Source organism: Gobius niger (assembly GCF_951799975.1).
Source record: "Gobius niger genome assembly, chromosome: 22".
Taxonomy (NCBI): domain Eukaryota; kingdom Metazoa; phylum Chordata; class Actinopteri; order Gobiiformes; family Gobiidae; genus Gobius; species Gobius niger.
In genome coordinates, this window is record NC_136873.1 from 13,238,910 (window position 1) to 13,249,674 (window position 10,765).

General features: G+C 41.6%; 2 protein-coding genes across 2 annotated transcripts; both read right to left on the reverse strand.

The window, feature by feature from the left end:
- Positions 1–790: 790 nt before the first annotated feature.
- Positions 791–5,717, reverse strand: LOC306981467 (G-protein coupled receptor 182-like). The gene is made up of 2 exons (XM_079581076.1): positions 5,662–5,717; positions 791–1,919 (listed from the first exon to the last, which is right to left on the reverse strand). The coding sequence occupies exon 2, from the start codon at positions 1,914–1,916 to the stop codon at positions 873–875; it is 1,044 nt and encodes a 347-aa protein (XP_079437202.1). The 5' UTR covers positions 1,917–1,919; positions 5,662–5,717; the 3' UTR covers positions 791–872.
- Positions 5,718–7,744: 2,027 nt separating this feature from the next.
- Positions 7,745–8,808, reverse strand: LOC306981609 (G-protein coupled receptor 182-like; the record flags this gene model as incomplete). The annotated part of the gene is made up of 1 exon (XM_079581218.1): positions 7,745–8,808. One exon carries the CDS (start codon positions 8,806–8,808, stop codon positions 7,765–7,767), a length of 1,044 nt encoding a protein of 347 aa, XP_079437344.1. The 3' UTR covers positions 7,745–7,764.
- Between the last annotated feature and the right edge of the window lie 1,957 nt (positions 8,809–10,765).

Genomic DNA, 10,765 nt, shown 5'->3' on the forward strand with positions numbered 1-10,765 from the left:
CCATAAGCGCAACTGCAGGTGTCGTAGCAAGTTACGATTTTTTAACTTATTAATTGCCTTGGAGAATAAATACTAAGCTGACAGGAAAGGTGAAGGGAGAGAGGGTTACTGTGCATCCAATTATACAATGGAAATATTTTTTTTCACTCAAACTTTGCTGTAAATACTGTTTAAAGTGACGCTAGCCCGCAGTTAGCTTTGCCCGTTAGCCTGTTAGCTTCTTCTTCGTGATTCCATTAGTGTGTATTGGTGACTCCGGACCGGTGGCAGTCAAGTTGCAAACATGGTTTTCTGGCCAGAGACACCAGGGGGAGATGAAAGACCCTCCAATCATCCCATAAACACTTGTATTACCCCCAGAGGGACTACGGGAAGGATTTATTAAGGTAAACACGTTACTTAGTACTGCTTTAAAGTTGATATTGTTAATACTTGTTTTGGTGCTGTTTGGTTTAAACAAAGCCGTTCTTTTAATGAAGCTTCTGCCATATTGTTTCCCTGAACGTCAGACTGATCATGTTTAATAGACTAACTTTAGGAAACTCATTTAAGTTTCCTTTATTCAATTAATTCAGTGTCAAGTATTGCATTTCGTTAAAATGACATATTACAAACAATGTATTGTTTGCAAAAAGTGTCATGTTGCGCCCTCTGTATTGTGATACGTATAGTCGTAAAGTGTATCACCCCAGTATTTACCCATAATTTGAATCAAAAGTGTCTTATTGTACATGACGCTAATTAGTATCGATACTTGTTACCTGGTATCATCACCCCAATGTGTCATGAGTTTGTGTACAGTGTCCCTGTTGAAATAACCTTATGAACTAAACCAAATCTGAAACTCTCTTCTCTCCAGTCTCTGATCATCATTAGGAGCCGACGTCGGACTGGCTGGTGCTGGCGTCTCCTCCGTTAGGCCGGGCCCCGGCTTCCAGCTGCGCCGCGTTTCCTTCTTTATTGATGTAAGTCGCCACCGTGTTGATGAGGTTACGGCGAAAACTCTTAGTCAGAAAGTTGTAAAGGATGGGATTAGCGACGCAGTGGAAGAGCGACACAACTCCCACGATCTCGTATAAGAAATACAGCAAGAACAAGGCATTGCAGCTATGAATGAAGTCTATAAGGTCGTCGATGGTGGATACAACTTTGACCAGGTGGTAAGGGAGCCAGCAAAGGACAAAAACCGAGGAGTAGACGTGCACCAGCCAAACGTCCCGCGGGTCTTGGGCGTCCGGGGCGGCGCGCACTGCTCTGGCGATCAGGACGTTACAGGTGATGATGACGGCGGAGGGGAACAGGAACTGGAAAATAAACTTAAGGAAAATAACAGCGCTAAACCACTCCAAGAAGGCATGCTCTGGCCACATGTGGCATCCCGGTTCGTCCCACTCCAGCAGATTAACGTGGACGTTTTCCATGAGTGCGAGGAACAGGGACAGCAGCCAGACTCCTGCACAGAGCCACCAGCGGCGCCGCCCGACCGTGGGGAAGAGCGCGGGGAAGGCGGGCTTGGTCAGCGACAGGTATCGCTCCAGGGTCATCAGCGCCAGGAAGAACGAGCTGCTGTAGAAGTTGACGCCATAAATGAGATTGGTCACTTTGCAGAGGAAACTCCCCCAGAGCCAAACGTATTCGATCGTCACCTCCATCATGAAGAACGGCACGACAATGATCACCATCATGTCGGAGACGCAGGCGTTGAGGATGCAGAAGAGCACGCCGTTTGAGGACTGACGCCGGCGCCAGTTCACCCACAGCACCAGGAGGTTCCCCAGGAGCCCCGCCATGAAGATGAGCAGGTAGAGGAGGAAGAGCACGACGCGGCGGGCGTTTGCGTCCAGGTCGATGGTGCAGTCGTGCACGAACCAAGGAGTGTCATTGTAGAAGGAGTGGTTGTGCTCCTCAGCGCTCATGGTCTGCAGGAGAAATGGAAACACAAAATGGGATAAGATAAGATAAGATTGCCTTTATTGATCTCACAATGGAATTTACTTGAATTTGTTACATTCAACTCTTAGAAACACTCGGGGTGTGCAAATAGGCAGAAAATGAGAGAAAAATAAACAAAAAACAATTCAATCGTAAAATAGTGGTATCATTTGTACAAGGACTTCAATGTATCGATGTTAGTCTCATCAAGTGAAGTAGCTTTAAAGTGTAACTAAACATTTGCATTGTCTTTCATTTTGTTAGGGAAAGCATGGTTGTTCTTTTTGTACCATGGAAGAAAGTTGTCAGTCAGAAACTCTCTCCCATGATTCAGGCCAAAACATGACTCCGCCCCCTCTCAAAATGTGAGTTTTAAATGTCTGAAATACATGCTTTGAGTCTTATTAACATTGAAATAACATGTTTGATTTTGTTTAGTCACTGAATTTCAGTTTTCAAGGCTTTTAAATTTAAAATGGAAAATTTGCCTTTTAAATATTCACAGTATTATTTTTCAACACATCCAATTCAACAGTCAATAAACTAACTTTGAAACAAACAAAAAAACAGGCGGAATTTGAGTTTTTACAGATTTTTTCACTGATGATTAGTTTATTGAAAAACTAAACAAAATATCCCAAATCCGCTCTGAAAAAATCTTAGTTACTAATATGTCAATAAAATAAAACCATGAATTTTAGTCTGGCTCAATTCATTATTTTGATTTCGTTGCCCAAAATTTAGGCAATATTGGCCATTTTAATGCTCAAAATGCCTGATTTTTATGTGAAAACATCAAATGACAGAAAAAATGCAATACAATTTTCCTCATATTTATATCTGTAATGATCAGCAAAAGTTTCAAATTGATATTTCTATATTTTTTTCCCCCATTCACCTGCAGTGTCTCGCCTTAAAAATGTGAAACTTCCTTTTTCAGTAGTTTTTCCCTTAACTGCGCTTAACCTGAAAATTAATCATCACAAACTGAGATTAATGTCAGTGATTCAAAGAGCTTTGAGACACAACACCATCCATGAGTTTCATTGATTTTTTTTATTTTTTTACCTTTATGACACTGAAATACAATTTGCATAATAATTTGGAATGCGGTGTATTCTACGAGTATTGTCTACTGTCCTATATCATTTTTAACATTTAAGTGTAAACTAGTCTCTTTCACTCTGCAGGAGTCGGCAGCCGTTCTGTATCAATGTTCCCACATTCACACAGCCAAGTGGAGTGTGTTGCCTAATGACACGCCAGCAGAGGAGATGGGCACTATGCACATGAAAACTCCCGTTATTTCTCCATTAGGGGTCAGCGGTGTCTTGCACAAATTAATGTAGTTGAAGAAAACATGGTGGACGATCACTGGGTACGTGTTAAAAACATAATGTTTGATGGAAATACGCTCATTTAGGAGGATTTTTTTTTATCCCAGAGGCTAATATCAAAAAACTAATTATTTATACTAAAGACAGGTCGACAATTGTAATTCTTAACAAGGACATAACGGGACCAAATCAATCCCTCACGCGCAGTTTGAATCAACAAAAAGTTCACTATAGCAGCAAGAATCACAAGTTGGACAGACAATATTTTGAACTGGGGTTTCTGTCACGGCAAAGGGACATGTTCCTCGCGGTGAGGGAGAGTCTGAAAGTCACAGCTCCATGTGCTTTAACGTGTGAACCTCTGAAGCCTCGCTGGTTTAGTGGAGGTGGGCAGAGGAAGACGGACTGCGCTGTAACGGTTTTCTGCAATTACAGTAAAATACTCTATGATTCTGGGAAATGGTTGAGTGGTACAGTAAGTTACTGTAAAAAATACAGTAGGGAGTTGTATTATTGTAAATGTACACAGTACTGTCTAGGCGGGAAACTGTTCCAGTAAGTTACTGTAGATCAGGGGTCACCAACCTTATTTCAGCTGAGGGCTACTTTAAGAGCATTAAGTTGTTCGAGGGCTACCAGTTAAAAACAAATCCTAAAGACTTAAACGTACTCTGTTCACTTATAGGATATCGACCCCATATTATATTAAAATAGCTTTATTTTAAACTCATACTGAGTCACAAAAAACGAAATAACTGTAATTTTAAGAATTAGATTCAAGAAAATGAAGTGTTTTACACTTTAGAAAAAGTCCCAAGGGCTACTGGACATGCCCCAAAGGGCCCCTGGGTGCCCGCGGGCACCACGTTGGTGACCCCTGCTGTAGATACTACAGTACTGAGTTTAGGCGGGAACTGATTTTCTTCATTTTACTTTAGCTGGAGCTGAAGAGAAGCAGCATTTCTTCATGAGAGACGCTTTGTGAGTAAATTTATATCTTGTCATTATTGCTTTGCCTGTTTAATTTTTGCAGCATGAGCTCAACAACTCAACAAAACTCAACAAAGTTAAGCAGTGAACATTAGCAGAGTCCTGTTTCTAATGTCGTTTACTGTCAGGACTTTGGTATAAATTGAGAGGGATGTACGTGTGGCTCTGATCAAAAACATATACAGGCAATACTGTAAATGAATATGAGGCAACAAAGAACTGCAGCTTGCGTAGTTTGTCGTGGAATTATAACTATTCTGAAGTCCTTTTTTTTCTCTCCAAAGTTCAGTTGAAACATGGCTTTTGGTCCGACTGAGCTCGCTCTGTCGACGTTAACTGCTGACTCGGTAAGTACAAACAATGAATATTCCTGACATTGTCTTGGTAGTAAACTTGAAAGTTACCATTACACAACTAAACAAGGATAGAAATTAAATATTGATTTATTCATACATTGATACTGGCAAACTGTCACTACTGTAAGTCACATTTACAGTAGTGGCATCAAAAATATAGAATGTTGGGCATTACAAAGCAAAAGATCTGACTTTCTGCTGCTGTATGAACCTTGTAAAGCGGCCACTGGACTGACATCCTGTGTTTTTCTGTGACTGTAGGTGAAAATAAGACGCTCGAACACACCTGACTGGAAGAGAGCATTTGACGGACGGCTGCTAGTTCCAAAGTGCAGCAGATTCTTTGAGACGACAGACACACATGTAAGCAAACTAATATGGACTCTCTAAATTTTTTTTATTACACTTTGAAACGCAAAACTGTACCCAATAAACCAATATTTTTTCCCCCTGTATTCTTATATGTATATACTTGATTTAAAACATGATAGTTTGAGCTAGTTCTTCTCTTGTTGTTGGAAAGATTTTTATTTTTTTGAAGATACTAAGACTGTAAACTTTGCACAGTGTTGACATTTTGTTGCTTTAAATCTTACTATTTATATTATTTGCCACATAAGATACCCTTAATCACTATCACTTGTTTGCTTATTATCCTGTTCATCTCTGATCGCAAAGTTTCCTGTCGATTTGAATTTGATTTTTGTTTCTGAGAGCCGTTGTAACAAGTGAATTTCTCAACTGTGAGATCATTAATTTCTATCTTAAACCTCAAAAACTGTGTCCAGACAAACGGTAAACTATTGTCAGCAGCTGATTCTGTTAGTTTTGGTTTCAGTGTGAACCTCAGGGAACTTGTTGTGCATTTTACAAATGAAAATAAACACTTCAGTACTTGAAACTGTAGCATCTGGAGGAAACTCACCAGACATGAGGAGAACCTGCAAATTCCACATAAACCTGGGAATCGAACCCAGATTCTTCTTTCAGTGAAGCAAACCCTGAAGCATTCAGTCGACTTAAGAATAAGTGAATACAAGTCTTACCGTGTGTCTGTGATGGTTATAGGTGGATTAAAGTTCTCTGAGGACACAGATGATGGTATTGCACTTTTATCCAAACACCTCCCTCCCATTACTTATCAGCCCAACGACAGGACATCCTCACAGAGAGGGGGGGGGGGGCCGTCGGTGACCGGCAGCAGTGTGGAGAGTGCGTGAAGAATGCAATACAAAGCAAAAAGTTTTGTTATTTTTTTTCTCTTTGGTCACTGGCAGATTGTCAGTTGAATTAGAAAAAAATCTGAAAAGTCATGACCTGATTTGAACTACTATAACAATCAAGGTTTCCAGGAGTTTTTGGAAAAGTAGAAAACTTCAGGGCCCTGTCGGTGCTTATGTTCCTGATATGACCAGTGTTCTATACATCATCCCTTACATAATGTATAACGGCTCGCTGTTGTTTAATCCTTACTTTACTGACACAATCAGGCATGTTTAAAGGCACACGGTGTAACATTTTGAATTCTACTGTTGACAATATAAAACATGCTCCTAATAACCAGCTCGACACAGAAAACGCTATTTTTGCAGCGGATCATGAACAAATTGATATAAACCTCATATTTACCTGGAGACGTCCAAAGGTACAGGCAGGTCACATTCGTTTTTTTGTGTTATTCAACAATAAACATATAAATGTATTTTAATCTGGCTGTGGCCTTGAAGTACAAATATACAGTACCCGTTTGATATGACAACATGACATGACATGGGGCGGCACGGTAGTGCAGCAGTTAGCGCTTGTGCTTCAGAGCTAGAAGGTCCCGGGTTCGATTCCCACTAGAAGGGGACCTTTCTGTGTGGAGTTTGCATGTTTTCCCCGTGTCTATGTAGGTTTCCTCCGGGTACTCCAGTTTCCCCCAATCCTCCAGCCAGGTGATTCTGACCATCTGACTGGCTCCACATCATGGAGATGGGTCCCCGGGCCACTGTCCCTTTCGGGTGGCCTCATTGGCATCGAAGGATGGGTTAAATGCAGAGGACAAATTTCCCTACGTGGACAATAAAGTATACAAACAGCTATAAAGGGAGCCAGCACAGGATGAAAACCAAGGAGTAGACGTGCACCAGCTGAACGTCCTGGGTCTATGACGTCCGGGGCGACACACACTGCTCTGGTGATCAGTACGTTACAGGTGAAAATTAGCTTCAGGAATGCGAATGCTGCAGTGCCACTCGGAGTAGTTATGCTCTGGTAACGTATGGCATCCAGGTTCGTTCCATCAGATCAATGTGTGCGTTTTCCAAGAGCGCGAGGAACAGGAACAACAGCCAGACTCCTCAGCAATTTTTTTTTTTTAATAATTTCTCATACAAACAGAAGATGATCAAATATAACGTATAAAAACTTTGGGCATTAAAATAATAATGATAAAATCATGTATTAAAAACATTTTAGCAGCATGACTGGAACCTTTTCATAAATTCATAGAGGATTGAAACCTTTTTAATCATTTTTAAAAGCAGCTTAAATTTGGCAGTTTTTGCTCTCACGATAAGCGAATCACATCAAAGACGTTTTGCAATATATTGCAAAACGTCTTTTAAGTCAGTTCTAGAAAAGGAAAACACATTTTGACTTAAAGTTGATATTGTTAATACTTGGTGCCGTTTGGTTTAAACAAAGCCGTTCTTTTAATGAAGCTTCTGCCATATTGTTTCCCTGAACGTCAGACTGATCATGTTTAATAGACTAACTTTAGGAAACTCATTTAAGTTTTCTTTATTCAATTAATTCAGTGTCAAGTATTGCACTTCATTAAAATGACAAATAATAACACTTAGTGCATTAGAATATATTGTTTGCAAAAAGTGTCATGTTGCGCCCTCTGTATCGTGATATGTATATTCGTAAAGTGTATCACCCCAGTGTTTACCCATAATTTGAATCAAAAGAGGATACACCCAATATTCTGCTCCTGTCCTAGTGTTTTAACACTTTATTGTACATGATGTTGATTAGTATCGATACTTGTTACCTGGTATCACCCAAATGTGTCATGAGTTTGTGTACAGCGTCCCTGTTGAAATAACCTAATGAACTAAACCAAATCTGAAACTCTCTTCTTTCCAGTCTCTGGTCGTCTTTTAGGAGCCGACGTCGGACTGGCTGGTGCTGGCGTCTCCTCCGTTAGGCCGGGCCCCGGCTTCCAGCTGCGCCGCGTTTCCTTCTTTGTTGATGTAAGTCACCACCGTGTTGATGAGGTTACGGCGAAAACTCTTAGTCAGAAAGTTGTAAAGGATGGGATTAGCGACGCAGTGGAAGAGCGACCAAAGTTCCATGATATCGTATAAAAGATAGAGCATGATCATGGCATTGCAGCTATGAATGAAGTCTATAAGGTAATCTAGGGTGAGCACAATTGCGACCAGATGGTGAGGGAACCAGCACAGGACAAAAACCGAGGAGTAGACGTGCACCAGCCTAACGTCCCGCGGGTCTTGGGCGTCCGGGGCGGCGCGCACTGCTCTGGCGATCAGCACGTTACAGGTGATTATGACGGCGGAGGGGACCAGGAACTGGAAAATCAAATTAAGGAAAACAATTGTGGTATACCACTCGGAGTAGTTTTGCTCTGGCCACATGTGGCATCCCGGTTCGTCCCACTCCATCAGTTTGATGTGCACATTTTCCAAGAGTGCGAGGAACAGCGACAGCAGCCAGACTCCTGCGCAGAGCCACCAGCGGCGCCGCCCGACCGTGGGGAAGAGCGCGGGGAAGGCGGGCTTGGTCAGCGACAGGTATCGCTCCAGGGCCATCAGCGCCAGGAAGAACGAGCTGCTGTAGAAGTTGACGCCATAAATGAGTTTGGTCACTTTGCAGAGGAAACTCCCCCAGAGCCAAACGTATTCGATCGTCATTTCCAACATGAAGAACGGCAAAACAATGATCACCATTGTGTCAGAGAGGCAGACGTTGAGGATGCAGAAGAGCACGCCGTTTGAGGACTGACGCCGGCGCCAGTTCACCAACAGCACGAGGAGGTTCCCCAGGAGCCCCGCCATGAAGATGAGCAGGTAGAGGAGGAAGACTACTGCACGGAGGGTGTTTCTGTCCAGGTCGATGGTGCAGTCGTGCACGAACCAAGGAGTGTCATTGTAGAAGGAGTGGTTGTGCTCCTCAGCGCTCATGGTCTGCAGGAGAAATGGAAACACAAAATGGTGTCAGTGTTAGTCTCGTCTAGTGTGTTTTCAGAAACTCGAAGCAGCTTTAATGGGACTATACGGAGTTCAAAAATGTTAAAATGAAGTATTTTCCTCCCCCTATTCACCTTATTCTGCCCCGCCCACTTTTGCCTCTTTTTGCCTTGTCTCGGCACTTCCGTTGTCGAGCGTGAAGCCCGTTCATTCAAACGGAGAACGAGCGTAAATGTTCGCCACTAAAATCTGATGTTTAGTCGAATGATTTGTGCAAAATGTCCAATGTTCATTTGCAGCAACAAGTCAACACTGCACCGTTTCTCTGCGCGGAGTAAAAACAGCTTTGTTTTCATGTAGTAACTGATTTTATCTGGACTTCTCCTGTTCTGTGCCAATGGTCCCACATTCACACAGCCAAGTGGAATGAAGTGCGTTGCCCAAGGACACAGAGCAGAGGAGATGGACTCTATGCACATGAAAACTCTTCCTCTCCCGTTATTTCCCCATTAGGCGTCAGCGGTGTCTTGCACAAATCAATCAATCATTTAATAAAACATGATGGATGATCACTGTGTTAAAAACATAATGTTTGATGTAAATAATTGATAAATAGGAATCGTGTTCATTTAGCAGTTTTTTTTTAATCTCAGAAGCTAATATCAAAAAACAAAGTATTTATATGAAAGACAGGCCGACAATTGTAATCCTTAACAAGGACATACAGGACCTAATAAATCCCTCACAAACAAGTTGGACTAAACAACTTGTTAACTTGTTAACAATCCTTTGTTAACTCTATGGAAAAAATATTGTCAGTTAAAAATATCTTAAGTCGACCTTGTGATTCTTGCTGCTTTAGTGGAGTTTTCAGTCACGGTAAAGGGACTTAAAGGAAAACATGAACCACTGCTCTAACGTGTGAACCTCTGAAGGTCTCCTCACTCAGGATTTAGTGGAAATGGGCAGAGGAAGAGAGGACTGGTTTTGAAAAGACCTTTCTACTGTTTCACAAGGTCGACTCTGACCTCAAAACTGATTGTTCACATGAAGTGAAGAACCACGAAGTTCAAAAACTCTTTCTTCCCTCTGCCATCAGAGCTCTATAATGACTCCCTGGACTAAGGTGGACTGAAGTCTTTATTAATAAAGTTGTTTTGTAAAGCCCAATATCACAACAGTAGTTGCTTCACAAACATTTAAACAATTAAAGAAAAAATCTAAACAGAACATAATGTCCAAGCAAACAGTAAACTACTGTCAGAATAAACGTTCAGCAGCTGATGGTGGTTTTACTGTAAATCTCTCACACACTCTTTATCTTTTTAAAGTTGTTGTTCAGTTCTTGTTTATGGCTTCAGTGTGAACCTCAGGGAACTTGTTACATGTTTTGCAAATGAGAATAAACCCTTCGAACACTTCAAATCTTAGAAAACCGTAGCATCTGGAGGAAACTCACCAGACACGAGGAGAACCTGCAAATTCCACATAAACCTGAGAATCGAACCCAGACTCTTCTTTCAGTGAAGTAAACCCTGAAGCATTCAGTCTACTTAAGAATAAGTTCATAGAAAGTCTTACCGTGTGTCTGATGGTTGTAGGAGGATTAAAGTTCTGAGGACACAGTTGATGGCATTGCACTTTTATCCAAACACCTCCCTCCCATTATTTATCAACGACAGGACATCCTCACAGAGGGAGGGGGGGGTGGGGGCCGTCGGTGACCGGCAGCAGTGTGGAGAGTGCGTGAAAAATGCAATACAAAGCAAAAAGTAAAGTTTTTTCTCACTTCCTAAGAATGATCTTTGGTCACTGGTAGATCGTCAATTGAATTAGAAAAAATCTGTAAAAGTCAAGTATGTGACAAGATATGCAGATATCTATAACAGCAGGCTTTGGAAAAGTCCTCATGACCTTGGGTTTGTTAAATGTGTCTTGTTAAGGACTACAG

What these genes read in the sequence shown, in the direction of transcription:
- LOC306981467 (XM_079581076.1), bottom strand. Translation starts at nt 1,916, where the DNA reads ATGAGCGCTGAGGAGCACAACCACTCCTTCTACAATGACACTCCTTGG.